This window comes from Geotrypetes seraphini, chromosome 3, assembly GCF_902459505.1.
Source record: "Geotrypetes seraphini chromosome 3, aGeoSer1.1, whole genome shotgun sequence".
NCBI classification, from domain to species: Eukaryota; Metazoa; Chordata; class Amphibia; order Gymnophiona; family Dermophiidae; genus Geotrypetes; species Geotrypetes seraphini.
Genome location: NC_047086.1, coordinates 180,370,679 through 180,396,124, shown reverse-complemented (window position 1 = coordinate 180,396,124; position 25,446 = coordinate 180,370,679). Strand labels below are relative to the sequence as shown.

The 25,446-nt window shown below is 43.9% G+C and overlaps 1 protein-coding gene across 1 annotated transcript in view; it reads right to left on the bottom strand.

The window, feature by feature from the left end:
- TIAM2 (TIAM Rac1 associated GEF 2) overlaps nucleotides 1-25,446 on the bottom strand; it is a 296,813-nt gene that overhangs the window by 251,868 nt on the left and 19,499 nt on the right. Inside the window, exons 4-6 of the mRNA XM_033937889.1 lie at nucleotides 22,748-22,920; nucleotides 19,300-19,524; nucleotides 7,803-7,988 (exon numbers count right to left, since the gene is read on the bottom strand). Coding sequence (XP_033793780.1) covers nucleotides 7,803-7,988; nucleotides 19,300-19,524; nucleotides 22,748-22,920 — 584 coding nt within the window. The remainder of the gene's footprint in view (nucleotides 1-7,802; nucleotides 7,989-19,299; nucleotides 19,525-22,747; nucleotides 22,921-25,446) is intronic.

The window sequence follows — 25,446 nt, the reverse complement described above, 5'->3', positions numbered from 1 at the left end:
CCTGAGTTCCAGGAAATTGATGTGATGTTTCATTTCCTGAGGTGTCCAAAACCCTTGAGTTTGAAACTCGTCCAAATGTGCTCCCCAAGCATAAGGGGATGCATCGGTGGTGATGACAAGCTGATGCTGAGGCAGATGAAATAGAAGACCTCTGGATAGATTTGAGGATATCAACCACCATTGCAGAGATCGACGAAGTGATGATGTCACAGATATGTGTCGTGAGCAAGGATCTGTCGCCTGGGACCACTGGTTGGCTAAGGTCCATTGGGGAGTGCGCAGGTGAAGACGCGCAAGGGGAGTGACGTGAACTGTGGAGGCCATGTGACCCAAAAGAATCATCATTTGTTTGGCAGATATGGAACTTTGAGACAGAACCTGCTGACAGAGAAATTGGAGGGTCTGAAGACGATTGGGTGGAAGGAATGATCTCATGAGGATTGTGTCCAGTATTGCTCCAATGAACTGAAGTCTTTGAGTGGGGATGAGGTGAGATTTTGGAAGATTGATCTCGAATCCCAGGATTTGAAGAAAGAGGATGGTTTGATTCGTGGCCAGAAGAACTGACTGAGATGAGGCAGCTTTGATCAACCAGTCGTCTAGGTAAGGAAAGAGCTGGAGATGGTGAGAGCGAAGAAAAGCTGCAACCACAATGAGACATTTGGTGAACACCCTTGGAGAGGAGGCAAGACCGAAGGGTAGTACCTTGTATTGGTAATGATGATGATTGATCATGAAACGAAGATATTTCCTGGAGGTCAGATTGACCGGAATGTGAGTGTAAGCTTCTTTGAGATCGAGGGAGCATAGCCAGTCGTTTTGATTGAGAAGAGGGTACAGAGTGGCTAAAGAAAGCATTTTGAATTTCTCTTTTACCAAACATTTGTTGAGATCTCGAAGATCTAGAATGGGTCTTAGATCTCCTGTTTTTTTGGGGACTAGAAAATAACGGGAGTAGAACCCCTGCCCCTGCTGATCTGGAGGAACTTCCTCTATTGCATTTAAGCGAAGGAGAGATTGAACTTCTTGAACTAGAAGGACAGATTGAGGGGAGTTCAAAGCAGACTCTTTTGGTGGACTTAGAGCCGGCAGAGTTTGAAAGTTGAGAGAGTAGCCGTGATGGATGATGTTGAGGACCCATTGATCCGATGTGATGATTTTCCATCGGCTGAGGAAAAGAGATAAACGACCACCTATGGGTTGAGGAAGGTGGGTGGAAATTTGAACGCTGGCTATGCTTTGGAGAACTAAGTCAAAAGGGTTGTGACTTTGGTTGTGGAGGTGGCTTCACAGGCTGTTGTTGTTGTTGAGGCCTGGGAGGTTGACGTTGTGGTTGGCGTTGACGTCTAGGTGGTTGGGAAGGTGTCTGCAATGGTCTAGCTGCAAAGCGGCGCTGATAAGCCGACTGCTGTCTGAAAGGCCTTGTAGTAGGAGGCTTCTTTTTATTTTTGAGCAGAGTATCCCAACGTGTCTCATGAGCTGAGAGCTTTTGAGTAGTCGAGTCCATGGAATCCCCAAAAAGCTCATCCCCCAGGCATGGTGCATTGGCTAACCGATCTTGATGGTTAACATCAAGTTCGGATACCCGAAGCCAGGCAAGCCTACGCATAGCTACAGACATAGCTGTAGCTCTTGAGGTTAGCTCAAAGGTATCATAGATAGATCTAACCATAAATTTTCGCAGCTGAAATAGCGAAGAAGAGCATTGATGAAAAGCCTGCTGTTTTCGTTGGGGAAGGTACTTTTCAAAAGAGGCCATGGTGGTAAGGAGGTGTTTGAGATAAAAAGAAAAATGGAATGCGTAGTTGCCAGATCTATTGGCCAACATTGCATTTTGGTAAAGCCTCTTACCAAATTTGTCCATTGCCTTACCCTCTCTGCCAGGAGGTACAGAAGCATACACACTAGCTCCTGAAGATTTTTTTAGGGTAGATTCCACTAACAAGGATTCGTGAGAAAGCTGGGGTTTATCGAATCCAGGGATAGGAATCACCTTGTACAAGGAATCAAGCTTACGGGGAGCTCCAGGAATTGTAAGAGGAGTCTCCAAATTCTTGTAAAATGTCTCCCTTAATATTTCGTGCAGAGGGAGCTTCAAGAATTCCTTAGGAGGCTGGTCAAAATCAAGTGCATCCAAAAAAGCTTTAGATTTTGTAGACTCAGCCTCCAAAGGAATAGACATGGAGTCACACATATTTTTCAAAAAAGAAGTAAAAGATGTGGATTCCTGTCCTGAAGAAGGATCAGGCAACGCAGAATCCTCTTCTTCAGAAGAACATTCACCTTCAGAAAGGAATGGTTCTTCAGAGTCTCCCCACAGATCAGGGTCTCTTACATGAGATGTACGATCCCGGGACTCTGGAGTCGAAGGTTCCAAATGTCGGGATTTGCGTACCGACTTACCCGATCTCATCGACACGGTACCGGGAGATGTCACTTGTTGCACCGGTGCCGAAGTCTGTACCGACTGATGTCTCGGTTCCGGTGCAAGAAGTGGCATCGATGTCGATGAGGCCGAGTGCACCGGCACCGAAGGAGTGGATACAAGAATAGAAGGTTGCTCCACTATCGGTACCGGTGGCTCAGACCGGACCGGTTCTGGAAGGATCGGGGTTAAAATAGCAGGGATTAGCTTTTGGAGTTGTTCCCGGAGCTGAACCTGCAAGACGGCGGCAATGCGCTCATCTAAGGAAGGCACCGGTACCGCTTTTTTCTTCTGCGGTACCTTAGGTGCCGCTCTACACTCCGAAGAAGAACCCGATGTCGAAGGGCTAACTTCAATCGGAGCGGAGCGCTTCCGCTGGCGTTTCACGGTCGGCAGGATTGGGCTCACTGCAGTGGAGACCGGAGGACGCTCCAGCGGGGAAGGCTTCTTAGCCGGCTTACCTGGAGGGTGCGACGCCGGCGCGGTGTCGCGCGGTGTCGACGAAGAAGGTGCCGACTGTGATGGAACTGATGTCGGTGCCGGTGTAGCGGAGTCGGACATCTCGGCACCGAAAAGCAACCGCTGTTGGATCTGGCGGTTTTTCAGAGTCCTTTTCTTTAACGATGCGCAGCGGGTACAAGTTGACGCTCGATGATCCGGACCAAGACACTGCAGACACCAGTTATGTGGGTCTGTCAGTGAAATTGGCCGAGCGCACCGCTGGCACTTTTTAAACCCGGGTTGAGGGGGCATGAATGGAAAAACGGCTTCAGCCAAATCGAAGCCCGAGGCTTCGATAGTGGCAATAGGCCCCGCCGGGGCGAAACCGAAAGAAAAGGAAAAAAATTACTAATAGAATTTTTATTTATTTTTTTTTTTTTTAAATAAAAGAAAAAATGAGGGAAAAGATCTTTTCCAAAGGGTTTACGCGAGCGTGGAAAGGCAAAAATACAAAAATTGTTCAACAGCCGTTGAACACACGTCTTCTTAGCTCCGCGGAAACTAAGAAACTGGGGACCGCGCGCCTGTGTCGGGCGGGAAGGCACTCGCGCACGCGCGGTGCGGCCTCTAGAACTTTCCAAGTTCTTAGAGTGCAATCACTCTAAAAGTGTCCGTACCGGGGCTCCGTCGGTGCCGTCACCCATCAGTCAAGAATATGCTGCCTGCTTGTCCTGGAATAATACCACGTGGTATAGTGCAGTCCTGCACATTTTTCAGGGTGCTGAGGTTGTAGCTCTAACTACTAGAAGCATAAATTAAAGAGCTCAGAGAATAACATCTTCTGAATATTGGGACCTTGATATTTTAATTATGTATGTGACATTGTTACCCAGTAGATGATATGGGCTACATATTTTTAATAATAATCATAATTTCGTACAGTATGCATCTAAATCACTAATCTGGCCATGCTTCTGTTCAGTGTACAATTTATGCCGCTTAATGCTAATCTTTTGTAAAGACACACTGATGCTAATGGAGTGAAGGAGTAACCTAACGGTTAGTGCAGTGCCTGGGGAACTGGGTTTGATTCCCACAGCAGCTTCTTGTGACCCTGGACAAGTCACTTAACACTTTATTGCCCCAAGGACGGAACTTATTGGTGAGCCCACTAGCGATAAAAAAAAAAAGTACCTGCATATAGCATATGTAAACCACTTGTTGTACCCACAGAAAGATGGAGTATCAAATTTTTGTAAAATAATACCTAGGTGGGCGCATACCTGGCCTCTTAACCTAGAAACCCCCTTAAAAATTTGCCCTTGTAGAGGGAAATTCTATAAAGGAGCACCTATTTTGAGTCTAGCATACCTATAGAATACTAGTGTAGCAGGGCAAATAAAAGACTATATTTTAGGCATGACCACTTATACCAACCACAAGATTGGTATAAAACATGTCTAAATGATAATATTCTATAATTTATGCATGGAACTGTGCACTCCACCCAGTGGTATAGTAAGGGAGGGCGGCAGGCTGCCCTGGGCACCGTCTTGGTGGGGGCACCGCTCCTCTCCGCCCCTCCTGGTCCTTTCCCACTGCTCTCCCACTGCGCATGCGCCTTGTCTTCCCCCATGTGCCTCTAACTCTTCAGCAGCACGAGCAGCAGCTCCAAACTGCTGCTTGCGCCAGCCTCGGCTCTCCCTCTGAAGTCACATCAAAGGGAGAGCCAAGGCAGGTGTGGGCAGTGGGTTGGAGATGTTGTTCCTGCCGGCAAAATTAAATGGGTATGGGGAAGGGACATGTGCGCAAGGCAGGGGGGCGGGGAAGGAGCGGTGGTGGCGGAGAAGAGGGCAGAGGGTGTCTCCGCCCTGGGTGCCTTCCACCCTCGCAGCGCCACTGACCTCACCCATCTTCTGCCCAGATTCTACCTACCTTCAAACTAGGTACCACCACACCGAGCCCCTGAAAACAAAAGTGGGTCAAGTCCACTTTGTTAGAATGGAAAATTCTGGCTAAGTTATGAGATACACATTTTAGTAAAAAAATAAAAAAAAACAAGCTGTGCTTTAATCAGCTTGAATCTGTATATACGGTTTAACTTCCAAAGAGCCCTTTTATCAAACTGTGGTAAAAAGTGGTCTTAGGTGTGCTTAAATAGGTCATTCCCAAGCACTAAAGCCATGTTTACCACATTGATAAAATGGCTACATTTCCAATTTTTTTTCTATTAATGGCCATGCAATAGTTTTCCTGTTAGTGCATGAGCCTCTGCTGCCACCTATTTTGTAGGTAATAAGGGCTCATCCGCTAATTACATGAATGCAGCAATGTAGCTGCACGTAACACGTCTACTCTCTGCCCCCAGCCCCGCCCCACCCCAGGGCTAAAAAATAAAATCTTATTTTTAGTGCTTGGACAACATGCTGATACCAAAATATTGCTAGTTCAACCACCAGAGGGCAGAGCCCCCCACAGCTCCAGAAATGGGGATAGGGGAATCTCAGGGAGGAAAATATGTAGCAAGGGGCTGGTGAGAGACAAAAAGACAGTGGTGAGAAAGAGAGAAGATATAGTGGTGGATTGATTCTCTCTCTTCCGACAGGAAACAGGTTATTATATCCACCCATCTTTTGGAGAGACCACTCGGGTCCCCTGAGGAAGACATTAAGGTCGAAACACGGACCATGTTGGGTCCTCTTCATTCTCTTTAAATTGTGGATGATTTTCAAGTTGTGGATTACTTTGTCGATAAAATTAAGTCTGCATCAGTAACATATGACTCCACGGTTTCCTTGTGCTGGATACCAAAATTAGGGGCACCTGAGTGCACCCCATGGTTTTCAGGATGGCACTAACCAGTTACTTTTAGCAGCACTAACTGGTTAAGTGCTGCAGAAAATGAATGGTTAGCTCCGATGGGATGATTTAACAGGCCAGGAGCCATTTCTGACCAGTTAAATTGCATTGAATATCGACTTCTACTTGTCTAAGTGTGAGTTCCGCTCAAGCTCTGTCAGACTCCACCCATGTGCACATCCACCTGTTAAATACACACTATGGGCCCTTTTTCTAAAGTTTTGTGTAAGCTAATGGATGTAGCATGCACTAAATTCTAAGAAGCCCACAGGTATAAAATGGGCTTCTTAGCATTTCGTGCACACTAATTTCATTAGTTTGCACTAAGGGCTCCTTTTACTAAGCCGCATTAGGGCTTTAACGCGCGGAATAGCATGCGCTAAATTGCTGTCCGCGCTATACCTTAACGTTAGTTCTAGCCTGTAGCGTAGGTTTAGCATGCGCTAAAATGCTGCGTGCGCTAAAAACGCTAACGCGGCTTAGTAAAAGGAGCCCTGTAGGGGTGTTTCCTTATTTGCACCTGAAGGTTAGGCCTCTATGACATCATCAAGCCTGAACCATCATTTAAGCCTGAACCATTATTTGCAAGAAATCTTTCCAGCCTGAACCTTGCAAGAAGAGAAAGAACACATCTTTGCTGTTTCTGCCTGATGCATTCTGGGTATGTACCAGAATGGTATTCTAGTCAAGGACATCCATCTATGCCTTCATGCTTAGACTGTGTGATTCTTGGGGGAGTTATACTCCTATGCTGTGCTTATCTCTCGAACGGCGCCTGTGTCTCCTAGCCTGTATGAGACTTTACACAGAAAGGCTATTCATCTAAGTTCTGTTTCTGGATTGGTCCGAGGAAGTCATCTGACGAGGTCCAAGTGAAAAGTTGCTAATTATAATTAGTCTGTGCCAGGATGGAAGTGAACTGACATCTCATCACAGGTGTTCTGCACAGATCTTTTCCATAATAATTAAGACCTGAACAGTTACCTCGTGTGACTCTCTGCCTGAGAGAGTGAATCGGACCTTAAACAGATCTGAATTCCATCACTTCAAGGAAACTTTTGCTGCCAATAAATTACAGCTTTACCAGTGGCTGACGAACACTTGTTCCTGTAACCAAAGGATTTTCTACATCTGCTAAGATGAAGAGACATTTTCCATTTCACCTAATTTTGTGCTGAGGCCTAATTAGATGGTGAGATAAGAAATATATTATCTTTAAGCTGGGGTTAGATAAGTGCATCCGATTGTGATATAGGATAATGCTTGTAAAGCTACTCTCGGTGATAATTTGTAATCAATTGCTGCTAATCAGGGATTATTATTATTATAAGGAATTGTGTAGAGTGTGTAAGAAGTAATTTTACTTAGTTATCTAGAAGTGTGTTGTGATAATTATGTACTGAGTTTCATATATGTAAATCGGATATTTTGTAAACAATATTTAGATATTGCTGCTGGCTTGTGAATTATATTTTTCTATTTTCATAATAAAAGTATTTCTCATTAACCTGGGTCTTGTGTCGTATAAATAGACAAAGAAATTTGGACCTGGCAGAGATATTATGGTATTCCCTAGAAAAACTGACAGGCATGTAACTTGTTTATGTAACTGATTAGTCTACCATAAATCTTGCTACAGCCCTAAGTTTTAGTAAAAGAGCCACTAAATCAGATTTTGCACAGAGTTTAATTTTGGGCATTTACAGTATACACACACACTAATATGCAGAGAGGTAGGCAATTCCGGTCAAGAGCCGGAGCCAGATCAGGTTTTCAGGATATCCACAATGAATATGCATGAGATAGATTTGCATCTCAAGGAGGCAGTGCATGCAAATCCATCTCATACATATTCATTGTGGATATCCTGAAAACCTGACCTGGCTCTGGCTCTTGAGGACCGGAATTGCCTACCCCTGGTCTAATCATTAAAGCACATATTTGGTGTGTTGATGACAGTGCCCAGTTCATAAAATTACCCCCCAAAGCATCCAAAGTCAAAAGACAAAGAAACAGTTATAAATATTCAGCAGCTTTAATCATACATTTTCACATCCTAAATGTTTCCAGCACTTACCAGAGCATGAAAGGAAGACACTGAGAAGATGCCCAGCCTGCCCAGTGCCAGTTTGGAAGGGCGGCTGGAGGCTGCCAGGAGACTCTTTGGATTCGGCAGCTCCCCTCCCTGCAGGCTGGCTAGGTAGCATCGCATTCTGAACAGGTCCATGTTAAATTTTTCCAGATTTTGCTCCCACTGATGGATCTATTTTGAGAAAGCATATGTTGAGATTGTTTAAAAAGTCTTTCTGGCATATGTTACAAATTTATGCTGGCTTTTACAAAGCTGCGGTAGAGGTTTCTGCCGCAGGCCAGTGAGGAAAATGCTCGGATGCTTATAGAATTCCTATGAGCATCGGAGAATTTATATCGCCAGGCTATGGTAGAAACCTCTACCATGGCTTTGTAAAAAGACCCCTTAGTTTCTTCTGCTTCCTCTTATAGCTGTCATGTTCTGCCACACTTCCCTGGAACAACTCACTGGATGGCAAAACTATACAGCAAAGCAAATGGACTTTCTAAAAAACCTACATATTAGGCAACTCAATAAGCTGGTTCTGATAAAATATCTGTGGCCAAAAAGCAGTAAATATAGCACCATAAGAAATATAGCTTCACGATTAAAAATGATATATTTTTTTGATTTAGGGCTTGCTGAGCAGCAGTTATCATGGGAATTAAGGGACATTAAAGTGCCAGCCACTCAGATTCAAGTTCTGAATTCAGAGGTAGATATTCAAAGGGTTTATGCTCCTAACTTAGGCAGGTTCATAAACTGGCCTCTTTAAAATTTTACTAGTTAGGCACTTAACTTAGGGGCCCTTTTACTAAGCGGTGGTAAGCAGTAATGTGTGTTAACCACTGCCTAATAACGACACTAGTGGACTACGCTCAGGACCCATGTGCTAACTGCAAGGCTCAGGATATGTCACCCATGCACTAAAGACGTGTTTGGGAGTGAAGAGTAGGCATGCCCTCTTCTAATCGGTTAGCACGTGGGCACTGGCATGTGCTGAATGACTTGCAAAGGATTAATGCTGGAGACCCTACCACCTACCAAAATAGTTGACAATAAGGGCTCATGTGCTAATGTCCATGCGCTAATTTTGAAATTAGTGCATGACCATTAATAGGGAAAGCCAAAATGCGGGCATTTTTGAGTCACGCTAAACATGGCCTCAGTGTGTGGGTGACCCACACATTAAAAATAACATAGGCCACTTTTTAACTCAGCTTAATAAAAAGAACCCTTAGGAGCCTAAATTTAGGTGACTAGGATTAAATGCACTTGCCTAAATTTTAGGAGTGTTACTAGCTGGTTATGCTAATATTCTATACAGAAACTAGGCGTCTAGATTTCTTCATAAAATAGGCTCCTGCCATGCACCCCCTAGCTGACAAGGAAAAATTATGTTCTTACCTGTTAATTTTCTTTCCCTTAGACGCAGCAGATGAATCCAGAGACCAATGGGATAGCTCACATCTACCAGCAGGTGGAGATAGAGAAACTGATTAACAGGTGGTCCTATTGGCCGGCACTCCTCCTGTTTATCTAGTATAGCTCCTTGCCCAAGCATCCGTAACCATCAATAGGCAGAGCATGGAAAAAACTTCTTTCCCATAACAAATCTCAAAATGCAATAATACAGAAAACAACCTGCCATAATAACAAACTGCGAAAGTTGCAAAAGAAAAAACCGAGAGACAATATCCAGAAAGGGTGGGGCTCTGGATTCATCTGCTGCGTCTAAGGGAAAGAAAATTAACAGGTAAGAACATAATTTTTCCTTCCCTAGCAACAGCAGCAGATGAATCCAGAGACCAATGGGATGTAGCAAAGCAATCCTCAATCTGGGTGGGAAGCAAACGCCGCCTCCGCAACAACCGAAGCACAAAACGCCCCTACCGCATGCACCCCCACATCCAAGCAGAAATGCGGAGAGAAAGCACTCTCGGAAGACCAATTAGCCGCGAGACAAATCTCCTCCAAGGAAAAAACCTCTGGGCCGAGCCCAAGAAGTAGCCATCGCTCCGGCGGAATGGTCATAAAGTTCTTTCGCCAACCGCTTCCCTGCCAGCAAGCAAGCATAAAGAATGTCCTCCCGGATCCATTGAGCGATGGAGGCTTTGGACGCCGCCATACGTTTGAGGTGTCCCTTGAAGAATACAAAAAGGAGATATAAACAACTAAAAGTCGTTAGAAACCGAGCTCGCGGAGAACGCTACGTACGTATCAAAAAATGCAGTGAATAAAAGCACTGCTCCCAATTTCTCCTCCCAGGAAGAAGGAAGGAAAAGCGAGCATGACATAAAAGAAAGGATGACACCCCCCTAGAAAGAAATAGTGGTACCATCCGAACTGATACCCCATATTTCGGAAATCAGAAATAGGAATCCCCGTTAAACAAGGCCTGCAACATAGAAAACTGCAGAGCTGAAGCCATGGCCACAAGAAACCCCATGTTCAACGGCACAGCCCTTTAGAGTCCCAAAAGACAAGGATGAAATGAAGCCTTCGGTAAACTGAGAAGAAGTAAGTGAAGATTGTACTCCAAACCAGGCTTTCTAAGAGGCGCATGAATATACCGCACTCTGTTTAGGAACTGAACTACATGAAGCTGAGAAGTAAGCGAAGAGCAATATACCTAGCCCTTGTAACAAGCCAAGAATGGCACTAGAAGCTGAAGCGAATTGAAAGCTAAGCCCTCGGCAATACATTTGTGCCAAAAAGGAACTCTGGAGTGTTTCAAACGTTAAGAAGCACCCAAGAAAGGAAAAGCCTCCAAAAGGAAGCAGAAGCCACAGGAGAAGACGTCTGTAACACCTGGATAAGAGAAGAAACAACCTGCTTCGCATAACCCTTACACGTCAACCAAGATTTTTCAAAAAACTAGGTCGTAATACTAAAGTAGTACAAATATCCATGTTGATCGGACCCTAGGCGAGCAAAGCCGGAAATACCAGGAAACTTCTTAGTCCGGCTGTCGAAAGACTCATCAAATCCACATAGTAAGGATGGCGCCGCCAATCCAAAGATTCTACAAATACTGTGCCCGGAAAGCGAGCTCGAGATGGCAAATCCAAGCCATCATCAGCCAGCGGAAAACATTGAAAAAGAGAAGGCAGAGGCGAGAAAGGAGCCATGCAGCTACCCCCTCTAACTCCCACTTCCTGGGCCCGCCAAAGAAGCTAGGAAGCTTAGAATTGAGAGACGAGGCCATGAGGTCTAGGTCAAGGAGATCTCACGTCCATAAAAAGAGCTAGAACGCCTGAGCCACAAATCTCAATATCCAGGATGCAGAAGATTACACTATTACTAACATGCACACTTTCCAGAGCGTACACAGCGCTGTACACTGTAACATATAAGAAATGGGCCATGCTCAGATTCCGCGGAGAGAAAGTCTATCCAAACTCTTATCCTGATCCATAAAAGGATCTGCCAACAGAAGACGAAGATGAGAGTCCACCCATTGAAGCAGACCAACTTCACCTGCCAACTGAGTACAACACCTACTGCCCAAGCTGTAGAGAAATACCCCCATCATAATACTGACCAAAAGGACCCTCAGCGGCAATCCGGAAGAATGATCTGAAGCTCCAGAAAGGTAGCCTGACCCTGCTCAAGAGTAGAAGAATGAACAAGTACTGAGTCGCCTCTGAAGACCAGACTCCTGGAGCTGAGGATGGAAGCCACCGAGCTCCCTAACCCAACAGCCCGGGATGGTCGGTGGTCATGAGCTAGTCCAGCAAAGAACGAGGCATGCCTTGAAAAGAGAAATTGCGCTGAGCCACCAAATCATACAGAGCGATGCAGGAGGAGCATACCAAATAATTGGAGCCCTGAGATACCGGGAACCACCGGAACAAAAGCGACTGCTGTAGCGTAAGAAGGGGAAAGCAAGCAGAAGTTCCCAGTGGAGTCAGCAATATGGATCACAGAAACTGTACAGAATCCCATACTCTTGGTCATGGTAAGCGAAGAAGAATACCAATCTGAGACCGAGACCTCACGCCCAAGTCTCCGGAAAGAAACACATGTCTCTCCTATATGAATAAAAACATTACCCCGATATACCTATAAATAGTACAGGAGAAAAGAGCGCTGTGCAAATTTGAAGATGCACGTGTAAAGAACTGAAGAAAAGATACCACCCTTTTCGTGTCAGTCAAATGGCCCGACTGGAAGTCGTCCGAATCAAGCAGGCAGTCAAGAAGAAATTAGATGAATCGCCTGGTAGCGCCAAAACGGTACCACCGCCCACATCACCTAAAACGTTCGTGAAGCCTTGGGTAGGCTTTGGCATGTGCCAAAACCGAAAGCGCTGCTCCAAGGGAGGCAGGCAAACCCAGTGCCGATTCGGAGTCCATAGAGAAAATGTAAATATACTACCATGTTGTCTGCAGAAATGTGTAACCCCGAGAAACTAATTCAGAAGAATGGGATCCAGCCTGCCCAATGCCCCCGTCTCGGGCACCATGCAGTAAGTGGAACAACGTCCCTTAGTTCCCGAAGAACTACAAGAACTGTCCTGAGGACCAGTAACACTGAAAAGGGAAACACAAAACATAGAGACTCCAAGAACGAACTGGAAACCTGAGGAGGATGCAAAGATGCAAGCATCCTGAAAAATCTTCACAGCCCCCTGACCTGACATTATAGCGTCTTCTCCCTCATGAGAAAGCCTGAAGAGTCATTGAAAGAAGTCAAGATCCCCTCAGAATGAAGTGCAGAAGGTCAGGGAATGACAGGATGAGACTGTAGGATCTGCAAGAAGATTCTCCTAGGAAAATTCAAGTTTCACAATGTAAAGAGGAATATACTGGAACCATGAAAACAGTACTAACCCCATGTAACATGAGCGAAATACGTATGTCCTTTAAAGTGAATACATACTACACTCATCAAGATGCTGCATCTACCGCCCCGTGGAAAACAACAGCATTCTTACAGGTATCAGACAAAGCTCACATCGCTAATGAGAGCTTCAGGGATGAGGCTAACAGCCACATAGCGCGTGATCCTCCACGGGTTTGATAGAACAGGTAACTGGCTCCTGGTTAAAAGGAACTGTACAGCCCTTCCTGTCTGGATGGGGGGCCCGTCTAGCATGTGCCATGAGAAAATGGTGACAGGAGAAACTAGCGTGATAAGCATGGAAATCTGAAGTCCAGGCCCCCTCAGAAATAGAGAAAGAGAGTCCTGGCCGCAGGAAGATGCGCAGTGTCATTATGCCCATAGAGACAGCCCGAACTGTTTGTACTACCTTTAGGCATATATATCCTGTGCCACTACTAGACACATGCAGCTCAGCACAGAGGCCCAAATAAGGACAATTACCAACAGACAAAGGCTCAATCTGCAGGGACCCCAAGAGAGACAATGAGATACCTGTGTGAAATACAGGGCACTATCTTACTGCTGATCTCACCGTGCCGTGAGTTGCCGTATGTCGCCCCAGTCCGGAGACAAACCGAGACTGGGTGACCTAGCACAGGGCAGAGTCTCTCTGGTAAACCCCTTGAGTGCTAACCCCAGAGTCCGATTAAACAAGCAGCTTCCTTCAAGGGAGTACAGCAGGAACACAGACATAGACATATAAAGCTGCCCAAGCTTGTCCCAAAGCTGGTGACACACATACAACTTGTCTGAACCGGAAAGGAGAGAAGCCCCGGCATACCCTGACCAAAGTCAGCTGGAAACAAACTACCGTAACGCTGCAGCTCTCCCGCCATCGCCGGAGACCCAAGTGCACGCCGGATTCTCACTGACACGTGGCCGCTACATCAACGCTCCTAGAAACATAGTTGGATTCAAGCCCTGCAAAATTTACCCTGCCGCGGCTTGCATAGAAATAAAATCAGACTCAGGGAATAACCAGAAGAACGGCCCACAGCGCCGGAAAAAACATGTCCCATCTCATGCTGCTATAAACCGGCACCTGCACAATCAGCTGCACATGGCCGTAACAAACACCGATGAAAGAGAGCCTCAGAATAACAGGACTACTGCTGCACTGAAACCCAATAATGAGAACAAGTGCGAGCAAGAAATCGCACCGCTACTGCCGCACTGTAACCAACAATGGAAACCAAGCGCGTGCATGCAAAGGGCGGGAAGTCCCAGCTCCCTCCACGGATTTCTAGTCATAAAACTTAGCCTCAATAAAATATCCATGCCTTAAATGTACGATGACCGAACCCACACTACTAAGACTCCCAAACAGAACCTGAAGTTCAAACAACTGTAAAAGCCAGACATACTCACAAGCTAGTTGTTAGGGCTGGTTGAAGCCAGTTTGCAGCAAAAGCATGGCAGAATGTAACAACTGTGGTCTCTTTTTTTTTTTTTTTTTTTTACACAGAGAAGGGAAAGAAGAAAAAAATTGAGACCCAGTCAAACTCTCTAGCAATGGAGGGAGGGTGAGGCAGGGACAAGGGGGGGCCCAAGTGTAACCTCTAAAGCCAGCACCGTTCAGCCGGACACCCCTGTCTCACTGAAGAGAAAAATCTCAACAGGAGAAATAGCACTGCCGGCTCACTGAAGAGAAATCTCAACAGGAGAAACAGAATGGCAGTCTCACTGAAGAGAAACCTCAACAGGAGAAAATAAAGTTCCAGCCACAGCCAGAATTCAGGAGCTAGTTGAATAGCGACTTTTTCCTGCTGGGAGATAGAGAATACTAGATAAACAGGAGGAGTGCCGGCCAATAGGACCACCTGTTAATCAGTTTCTCTATCTCCGCCTGCTGGTAGATGTGAGCTATCCCATTGGTCTCTGGATTCATCTGCTGCTGTTGCTAGGGAATAATAAATTCTATTACATGGGCATCTTTCTCTACCTAATAGGCTGAAAGTAACATCTTCCGGCAAACTCCTACTGCCCCCTAAAATCTTTTGCATGGCACTTAGAGGTACCATAGATAATGGCCAACCTCTCAACATTATATTATTTCACAGGAATTGTCAATACACATATGCGACAAAAAGGCCCTTAGCATTCCAACCCCCATATTTCAGACCCAGCCCATCTTGCATCCATCTGGGTGACTGAGTCACTCAGTATCAGAAATCTGTCAGGAGATAATGCTTTTGTCATGAACTGTCTAAGAAGAAAAACAACTAAATTGGCAAAGGAAAAGAGTTTTAATTAAATAAACTGTTTCAAATGGAAAGCTGATGTTCAAAAATAAAGACATCTTGTCAAAACCTGGCCATATTTAGAGCTTAATTGGATATGGTAGAAGGAAAAGAGCTGTAAAATGACATATTAAAAAAAACAAGCTAGTACGTCAGCATATATCTGAAGGAGCTCTTATTGAGAACAGATTACGGTGGTTTTGCACTCATAACCTATTATTAGTGATAATGGGGGTACTTTTATAACAGGATGCCTCTTTAAGAAGTCCAAAATGTGCCTATTACAAACCTATTTTATAAAGTTAATAAATATAGCATGTGCCTTTATAAAAAAAAAGAACCAGCCCCAACAGGGGGCAATTCTATAACAGGGCATTAACATTTAGGCACCGTATGTGGGTGGACTGTGAACCTATTCTAAAAATTAAAAAAAATATAAGCATAAGTATTATTATACAATACTAGTGTAAACTGGCATTAGAGGGCCTAAATGAAACTGTGAGGAAGTGGATGATGCTAAGCCCCCTGAGTCGGAGGCATGGGGCCCAGGCATGGAGGGGGTTAAATGCCCTAAAGAAGTGCATATCAGGGTATCTCATATCTGAAAAAAAGATGCAGCGGAATTAGAAAAGGTTCAAAGAGAAGCGACCAAAACGATAAAACGGATAGAACTCCTCTTCAATGTTAGGAAAGGCTAAAGAGGTTAGAGCTCTTCAGCCTGAAAAAGAGATGGCTGAAGGGAGAATACGATTGAGGTCTACAAAATCTTGAGAGGTGTGGAACAGGTAAAAGTGAATCCATTTTTTTTACTCTTTTCAAAAATTATAATGACTAGAGGACACTCAATGACGTTACATGGAAATACCTTTAAAACAATTAGGAGGACATATTTTTTCACTCATCAAATAGTTAAGCTCCGGAACTTGTTGCTAGAGGATGTAGTAACAGAAGTTAGCATAGTTAGGTTTAAAAGATTTGGACAAGTTCCTGGAGAAAAAGTCCATAGGCTGCTATTAAGACAGAAATGGGGAAAGCCACTGCTTGTCCTGGGATCAGTAGCATGGAATGTCACTACTGTTTTGGTGTCTGCCAGGTACTTGTGACCTTGATTGGCCATTATTAGAAACAGGATAATGGGCTAGAAGAACCATTGGGTCTGACCCAGCATGGCTATCCTTGTGTTCTTACGTGCGGAGAGGTTTCCAGGAGAAGCCCCCAGTCAAGGGAGTGGCAACTGAGGCTAGAGTACCTCAGGCGAGTGAAAGGGAAGAGAAATGACCTGAGAGATTGGGGAGTTGTCAGACACAGGGATGGAAGTTTTGGCTGTTGCAGGAGAGCAGGTGAGGTAGGCTTTTAGCACCCTTGGGATTTCCACCATGAGTCAGTAGCTCACCTGGTCCATGCCTTGAGCCAGCCCTGTGTGTGCAACTTTATCTTCAGGATAGGGGTGGGACAGGATTTACTCACAAACATTAGATTTACAAAACCATACAGCTAGTTTACCTCTGAAAACAATGTGCACCAAACAGCATGTGTAAATATGCATGCCCAGTTTTTCTCAGATAATTTTCAATGCTAGAGCTCTCAAAGCGAAAAGCATGGGCATACTTGTCACAGAATTACCCTCTAAGAATTAGACAGTCTCATTATTACTGTCTCTTGTTCCATCACCCATAGAATTACTTTTCTCCCCACCATTCAAAACAAATAATTGTTTAACCGTAACACGTGGTAATTAAGCAAATGAAATGTTCAGGCAGGCCATCTGCCAATTACATTGTCACAAGACAAGCTCTTGTATCTTAATTATTTTTTCCAATCCATCTTAAATACTTTACCTGTCCCTCATGCAAAATCAGAAGATAAAAAGAGGGGAAACTTTCTGTCCTGACCTGGCTTCCACGACTGTCCTCGTGCTTGCAAGGTAAATCCCCAAGGACTATGTTTCTTATAAAGCCAGTGGCTTCTGAATATGGAATACCACCAGCATCCGTATGAATGCCAGGAAAAATAGACCTGCTGACAAGTGTATAAACCCGAGCTCCAAAACTGATCTGAATTTTCGTTATTTGCACAGCACATCCCAGAGGCAGGCATCACTGCACAAAGACACCTGGAAGGAAATTTTATAATGGGAGGGGGTTGCAAATAAGTGGCTGTGTGTCTTTATACAAGACTTGCAGAAATCATGGGTGAAATGAATCTCCTTGAGAGCCGATGTAAATGTACATAATCTCCTATATTCAACCGTGGTGGCCAGCATTTTTTTTTTAAATGCTGATCATCACCAGCTAAATTATGTCCTAATATTCAGTGCAGGGCCATGTCAGGGCACTGGTACTGAATACTGGGGCATAATTCCAGGTGACCTGGCTGTTTGCGGCATACACGGACCCAGCCAATACACAGCCAGGGCCACATAAATATTATGCAGACCAAGGCTGAATATTGGGCTGGAGCCTGCATAAGTATTTTTCCTTTGGATTTTTTTTTTTTTAAATCCCCCGCACTCCCTCCCACCACCCCAACATTGATTTTCACTCCTCTCTACCCCCCTTCACCCTCCATCAGCCATTCCCTCACAATTTATACCTGGTAGTCCAATAGGCATCTTCATGGTCAGGAGCACAGCCCCCTTGCTCCTGCTCCCCTGCAGTGCCTTTTCAAAATGGCTACCATGATCTCTTGCAGCAGCTTGCGGTACTACACACTGAGAGGGAGTGGCCCAACTACACAATGGCCAGGCAGGGGGATGGCTTTGACATGGGCAGGAGAGAGAACCATTGCTGGGGGGGCAGGAGGGGGTATGGAGGAATTTTTTTTAAAAACCCAAAGGAAAAATACTTATGTGAGCCCCGGCCCAATATTCAGCTGGGCCCCTGTCAAATTTAGAACAGCTTTTCACCCATTCATCTTATGTGGGCCCCGACTATCGCCAGAGCATGCATAAGCCTTGGCTCTTCCCCAGCACTTACAACTGATGGCAGATGGGTGCACAAATTCCAGTATTCTATAGGGAGTGGCCTAGTGGTTAGAGCAGCTGCTTTAGCACCCTGAGTTTGCAAGTTCAATTCTCACTACAGCTCTTTGTGACGCTGGGCAAGTCAATTAACACTTCATTGCCCAAGGTACAAAATAAGTATCTGTCTAAAAATATGTATACTGCTTTGGTTGTAACCACACACAGAAAAAGCAATACACACATCCCATCCACTTTATAGCAGTGCATCCAGTTTCTTGAAAGCCCCTCCCCTGGCCTTTCCCCCATCTGAATTGCTCACAGAACAATTTAGGCACCCAGTTTTAAAGAACAGTGCATAGGCAGATTCATGCACAAGGAGAGTGTGGCATAGTGGTTAAAGCTACAGCCTCAGCACCCTGAGGTTGTGGGTTCAAATCTAGTGCTGTTCCTAGTGACCCTGGGCAAGTCACTTAATCCTCCACAGCCCCAGGTACATTAGATAGATTGTGGCCCACCAGGACAGATAGGGAAAATGCTTGACGTACCTGTACGTAAACCGCTTTGAGTGTGGTTGTAAAACTACAAAAAGGTGGTATGCAAGTCCCAATTCCTTCTTCCCTTTCTCTAATTAGTTCCAATTAATGTCAAAAATGTTAACAGTTCATTAACTGGGATCCGTGCCCAAATCTGGCTGACAATTATAGAATCTGGGGGAAATGCTGTTATACAATTAACCCCATAGAGGGCAGTGATATTCAGTCCGCCAACAGTTTAAGTAACCACATAGGGCCAGATTCTGGTGGTGCCTGTTACGTTCCAAGTGGAACTTAATTTTTAAGCCGCTTAATTGGCATGATTATTGGATCACGCTAATTATAAGCTCATTAAAATAATTATAATTAAAAATGTTGATGCCTAGCAATGCCTAATGCCTAAGTATTCTTTAAAATATTATTTAAACTTATATCATGCCTTATGATACTACTTTTAGAACTTTTCAACGACACGAGGGGAATCTCAGAACGCCATCTGTCCGCTGTCAATTCATGCAGTACAGTGTGGTGGCACTCGTCACTGGCTCACTCAAACGTGTCCTCTACTCTATTTTGTTCTCGTTTTTTCTTTCTTTTCTTTCAAATTTGTGAGATTTCTATCATTAATAAATATGTCTATCCTTCATACTATTTCAATGCTGTTTAATAAATAAATAAATAATCTAATACTAACTCCAAACTCGTTTCCAACATATTAATTCATTATGTTTTTATCTGTTCCGTATACTTTCTTAGTCGTTTCATTCATTTCAGCAAACTTTCATTCCTTCTAATTCATTTTCAATGGGTTTTCTGAATATTTCTTATCCCCTAGGAAACTTCGCTTATTTGTGCAATGTCGCTGTTACACTACGCCCCACCTGATTCTCTATGGCTTTCCGGTTTTTAGGATCACTAATGATAGACAGCTGCAGCTCCGCCATCTTTCTCATCTTGCTGTCCATGTCTATCTTTTGCATAAGGCTCTTGGTCTGACTTTTCAGCAGCCGGATGGTGTCCTCTTTCCCGTGCTTCTTTGCAAAGAGGGAGGCGCATGCAGAGTGTATTGCGGTCACCCAGTTTTCCAGGTCTGTTTGGCTGGTTGCCTGAAAAACACCATTAGGGATTTACAGTAGAGCAAGAAAAGTAAACCCTGCAGCTTCGGCTGTCACACGCACATATATATATCACTGGTGGGACATCGTTTTTTTGGGGTTTTTTAACATGAAATTTTATTGAAAAATTTTTCATCAAATACAAAAATAAAAGAAAACTAGAGGTAAAAACCTAACACCAATACTAACAGACTAGTGAGATATATGAAAAACATTAGCACAATATAAAAATAAAGTACTGTGAATAACAATAATGCAATAGAAAATTGATGTAAACTACTCAATAGTAACATATTATACGAATCAAAAGGGGAAAGATAAAGAAAAAAGGGAGGAAGGAGAAGAAATTAAAGAATAGGAAGAAAAAGGAGAGTAAATCCCTCAGAGGCCAGAGAGAAAAAGGAGAGAGAGGTTTATTAATGTTGGCTTAGCACGCTGACACGCTCAATAATTTACCTACGCTAATTTACCTGTTTGCACAGGCTAATCACATGGTAACATTTATTTTGTATTTATTTTAAGGAGGGACGAGGAATGGGCAGAGAGTGGGCACAGAAGCAGTAACCGGCTAGCGCGTTGACGTTGCTACATTCTAACTGGTTAATGCAGACTTAACACGGGAGCCCTCAGTGCTCCCTAAATAGGAGGCAGTAAGGACTCCCGCATTAGTGTATTTAAATGGCCATGCATTGCGCTAAATCTGTTTTATTGAACAAAAAATAATAATACAAGCAACGTTCAAGTAAACAATTCACAGTATTAAAGTCTTTTCCACAATCCCAAGAATATAAATTCCCTAAACGTCCCAACCCAACTCTCTTGACGGGTCCCCGCCCACCCAATGACATCATACTGCTAAATTAAGAAAACAGGAGATATACAAAAGACAAAAATCTGTTCCAGTAAAACAAGAGAGAGATGTAAAAGTATTTAAATTTTGGCATGGCTCCCCCCCAAATGGCCATGCATTAATGCTAACATTAGCAGACGGCCAAAAATGAAGCAAATAGCAAAATGGCTATTTTATTGCCGCACCAGAAATGGGCTTAGCATGTGAGGAAGTCCCATGTTAGGATGCGCTAAGTCCATTTACTAGTGCAGCTTAGTAGCGGGGCCCTTTATCTGGATAGTCCACCCCGATTTCTGCTGTTTTCTTCTTTCCTTCTCTGCCACGGTTTAGCATTCTGCTGATCTCTCCAAGTATACATGGACACCAGCTTTTTGCCTGTGTTTTTATCTGTGGTTAATTTGAGGTAAAATTTTTATTTTTTTTGCTGTAATCTGTCTACCTCGTGCAATATTAATTGAAATGACACATGTAAAGTGAGTTAAACAGAGGAGATGTAGCAGGCTGCGCTAGCATGTGTTTACCACAACTTAAAAGGGCTTACCACGGGTTGCCCTGAGGTATCCTGCATTAAAAATCTCAATGTGTGCCAAAAGATGTTTCTTTATTTTTCTCAGCAGGGGCCTGCCTGGGGCGGAGAGTGGGTGGGTATGATACTGCAAATCAGTTAGCACAGCCGCATTACCACATGCTGACTAATTAGGTGGGATTAGCATGTGACCCTTTACTGCCTACTATGATTAACTTTGGAGAATACTCAGGATATACAATATAGGAAAACATAATCGTTTAAATCAGCAGAAGTCAGAATATTTTGGCTACGAGAAGATGGCATGTCTAAAGGAAGCAGATTTTAATATGTATTGATGAATGTATGGAGTTTGTTTTATTTTATGTATGTATGTAATAATTTGTTACCCGCTTAGTAGATAGGCGGGCTAAAAAAAATTTTAAATAAATAAAATAGATGCTTATAATGATTCACCTGCTAATATTTGGCAATGGCAACATTAGAGCATGTCCATTAATTCAGAATAGGGAAAGTCAGCCATTTTCCAGCTGCGTGCGCAAGGGAAAAACCTGCACACAGGGCCAGCTTGTTCTATGGACCAGATGAAGATCTGGACCAGGGTGCTGGTGCTAAAGGGCACCAAATATTTGGCGTCATGACTTCACTGGCTCATAAGTTAAGCTGAGATGCAGCTTGAACACTCTCCTCCTCTGACGCTGCTGCCCGGTTCTGACAGGATGCAACTTCATAGGCCAGCTGCTACGAGAGGGGTGGCCAGTGCCAGCATCAACATCAGTGTCAGAGGAGGGAGCTCTGGAACGCATTCCCAGAGGTTCTGGTAAGAGCAGGTAGCATAGCTGGTTTTAAGAAAGGTTTGGACAATTTCCTGGAGGAAAAGTCCATAGTCTGTTATTGAGAAAGACATGGGGGAAGCCACTGCTTACCCTGGATCGGTAGCATGGAATGTTGCTACTCCTTGGGTTTTAGCCAGGTACTAGTGACCTGGATTGGCCACCGTGAGAACGGACTACTAGACTTGATGGACCACTGGTCTGACCCAGTAAAGCTATTCTTATGTCTCTCCTCCCTGACACTGCTGCTTGATACTGACAAAAGCTGCATCCTGTCAAGACCGGGCAGCAGTGTCAGAGGAAGGAGGAGGGAACTGGAGGCAGAGCATGGGGGGACACCAAAACAAAGTGAGTCCTGGACCATAAGATTTTGCGCCAGGCTTGCCAGCATAAGGATACACTAAGGCCACATTTTACTGCAGATTAGTAAAAAGACCCCAAAGTAAGAGAAAGGTGTCTGCACAGCAGGCCTGTCTTCATATTCATGCTGCACAGTACTAAGACCGTGGGAGATACCCGGTTGCCACCTGCAGTCTGTGGCGAAACCAGAAATTCAATGCTGGCACTGTATCCAGCGACCGGCGTTGAATTTCCAGGGTTTTTTGGCCAGCCGAGACATAGCTGGCTAAGCTGACGTTCATCAACTCGCTGGCTAAGTCCTAGTGGCCAAAGATAAAACCCACATTTTAGCCACTGAACTTAGCCGGTGAGACGCCGAATATTGGCAGTGATTGGCTACATTGCATGGCACCAGGTTTTCTGACGAACGGGATATTCAGCAAAAGATACTGGCAATCTCCTACTGAATATTGGTGGATAGCCAGCTATGTACTATTTAGCCAGCTGGGAGCCGTTACCAGCCAGCTAAATAGCACTGAATATCGGACTCATCCCAGACGAACAGACAGCAGACCTACGTTGGGCTCACAGTAACATGCAGGCCCCAAACGGACACAGTTATACTATTCTCTTCACGCAGAGTAAACAAAAATGAGAGTGTAAAACCTGAAACAGGTAGACATCGCTGAAAGAGTTGCTGAGGCAGAACACATTTTCCTTTTTGGGATGCTCAGGGATGGACTGTACGACGCTGTCTTCTGCAAAGAGGGCGTATCGAGGTGAACTGCTCTGTTCCGTGCAATTTCCTTCATAGGTTTCGTAAAACAACAGGGTGCAACCTTTCATAAGGAAAACAGCAGGAGTTAGTAGAACCTAACCCCAACCCTCTGACCCTGCCCAGTGCAGGCTTTCATGAAGCAGCAGATCAAAGGCAGGGTGTACTTTTAAGATCATCAATGCACTGGGACAGACCGAAGGCCATCAATCCCATTATCCTGTTTCTGACAGTAGCCAATCCAGATCACAAGTACCTGGCAACATCCCAAAAGAGTAACACAGATTTCATTATGCTGCTTATCCCAGGAATAAAGAATGGATTTTCTTAAGTCCATCTTAATAATGGTTTATGGACTTTACCAATTTGGGGCAATAAGAAAGGCAGTGAGCCTGCTGTTCTGAAACCTGAAAACATACCCCGTTCAGTTTTCAAAGTGATTTTAATGGTCTAGAGAGGCTCCTGGCCATTTTACTAATTTGTCTAGATGTCATTGTTGAGGATACATTGAAACCCTCAGCTCAATGTATGGCAGCGGCTAAGAAAGCAAATGGAATGTTAAAAATGATCAGGAAAGGAATGGAAAACAATTATGAAAATGTTATAATGCCCTTGTATCGCTCTATGGTATGGGTACACCTCGAATACTGTGTGCAGTTCTGGTTGCCGTATCTCAAAAAAATGATATAGCGGGATTAGAAAAGGTTACGAGAAGGGCGATGAAAATAATAAAAGGGATGGGATGACTTCCCTATGAGGAAAGGCTAAAGTGGCTAGGGCTCTTCAGCTTTGAGAAGAGACAGCTCAGGGGGACTATGATAGAGCTCTACAAAATAATGAGTGGAGTGGAAAGGGTAGATGTGAATCACTTGTTCACACTTTCCAAAAATACTAAGACTAGGGGGAATGCAATAAAGTTACGAAGTAATATTTTTAAAACAAACCAGAGAAAATATTTCTTCATACATCGTGTAATTAAACTCTGGAATTTGTTGCTGGAGAATGTGGTGAAATCAGTTAGCTTATTAGCAGGGTTTAAAAAAGGTTTGGATCATTTCCTAATAGAGACGTCCATAAGCCATTATTGAGATGGCTTGGGGAAATCCACTGCTTATTCCTAAGATAAGCAGCATAGAATCTGTTTTGCTACTTGGGATCTAGGTAGGTTGGCCACAGGATGCTGGGCTTGATGGATCTTCAGTCTGTCCCAATATGGCTATTCACCTCACGTTCATTGCGTTCATCCTCTTCAAACCTTTTATCAATTCCCTCATTGAAAATTATCGGCACAAGAAGAAATGATATATTTTCTGTTATGGCCCCTACACTATGGAACTCCATACCAAACTATATCAGAATTGAAAAAGACCTTCTATCTTTTAAGAAAATTTTAAAAACCTTTTTGTTTCAAGACACCTTTGATACATAGCACGTCTCATATCAATCCCTTTACATTTAGTAAAGACTATCACATTTTCCAATCTCCTTCATTCCCTATTGTGTTTTTCCTTTTATGTTTATTTCAACAGATAAAGAGATTGTAACTTTTCCCTCCTTTCCTACGTATTCATATTTGTCTCTATCCCTACTGTTTAAAAGTCAATTGTTTGTTTTATGATTAATTTGTATAATATATATGTGAGACCACCACCTGGCGGTTTTTAACTTGTACATCGCTTAGAAATATTGTATAAGTGATTCATCAAATGCTAATAAACTTGAAACTTATGTGAGCTAAGTATAGGACTGTCATGCCATTGTGACATCACTGATAAGGTTGGCTCTTAGGCATTGGTGGAATGAGGCTTTGTGACATCACAATCTCAGCTCTGGAATCTCAGCTCTGGGTTTCTGCCAGGTACTTGGGGCCTGAGTTGGCCACTGTTGGAAACGGGATACTGGACTTGATGGACCTTCGGTCTGTCCCAATATGGCAATTCTTATGTTCTTAACGGCGAGTATTCAGTGGCACTCAATTGGTTAGTGCAGCTGAATATGCGCAGTTAGCACCTGAGCTGAAACCAGCTAATTTGTAGGCCTTCCAGGGCAGAGTTAGCACTTATGAGATTAAGAGCTGATATTTAGCCCTTAATTGGATAAGATAACTGCATAAATTGGGCCATATAAAAAGAAGTCCTAGCTTATGCGGTTCATCTTATGAAGTTAAGGGCTCAATATTGCACTTAATCGCATAAGTTTTAGCAGCCAACGGATAACCGGATATTCAATGCCAGTGTCCACACACTAGAGTCCTAAGATCCTCTTCCCAGCATTTTCTTCAGACACCATCCCTGAAAATCATTAGCACACATCAGGCCACCTCATTCGCAATTACGGCACCTACGATATGGAATTCAGGCAGAAAAAATTTAGACAAATTTAAGGGAATTCTAAAGAATGACCTTTTCCAAGATGCATTTGACTGTTAAACAGACTTGGTTACAGCCAGAATGGTTCAGTAATCCTTATTCCAAAAGTTTCCCTATTGTGATTTACCGTTTACGTATTCTTTACTCTTAATTTGTAGTTCTCCCAACTTTCCCATTGTTTTACATTGGTCAAGTATTGTTCAGTGGGTATTTGTTTATGG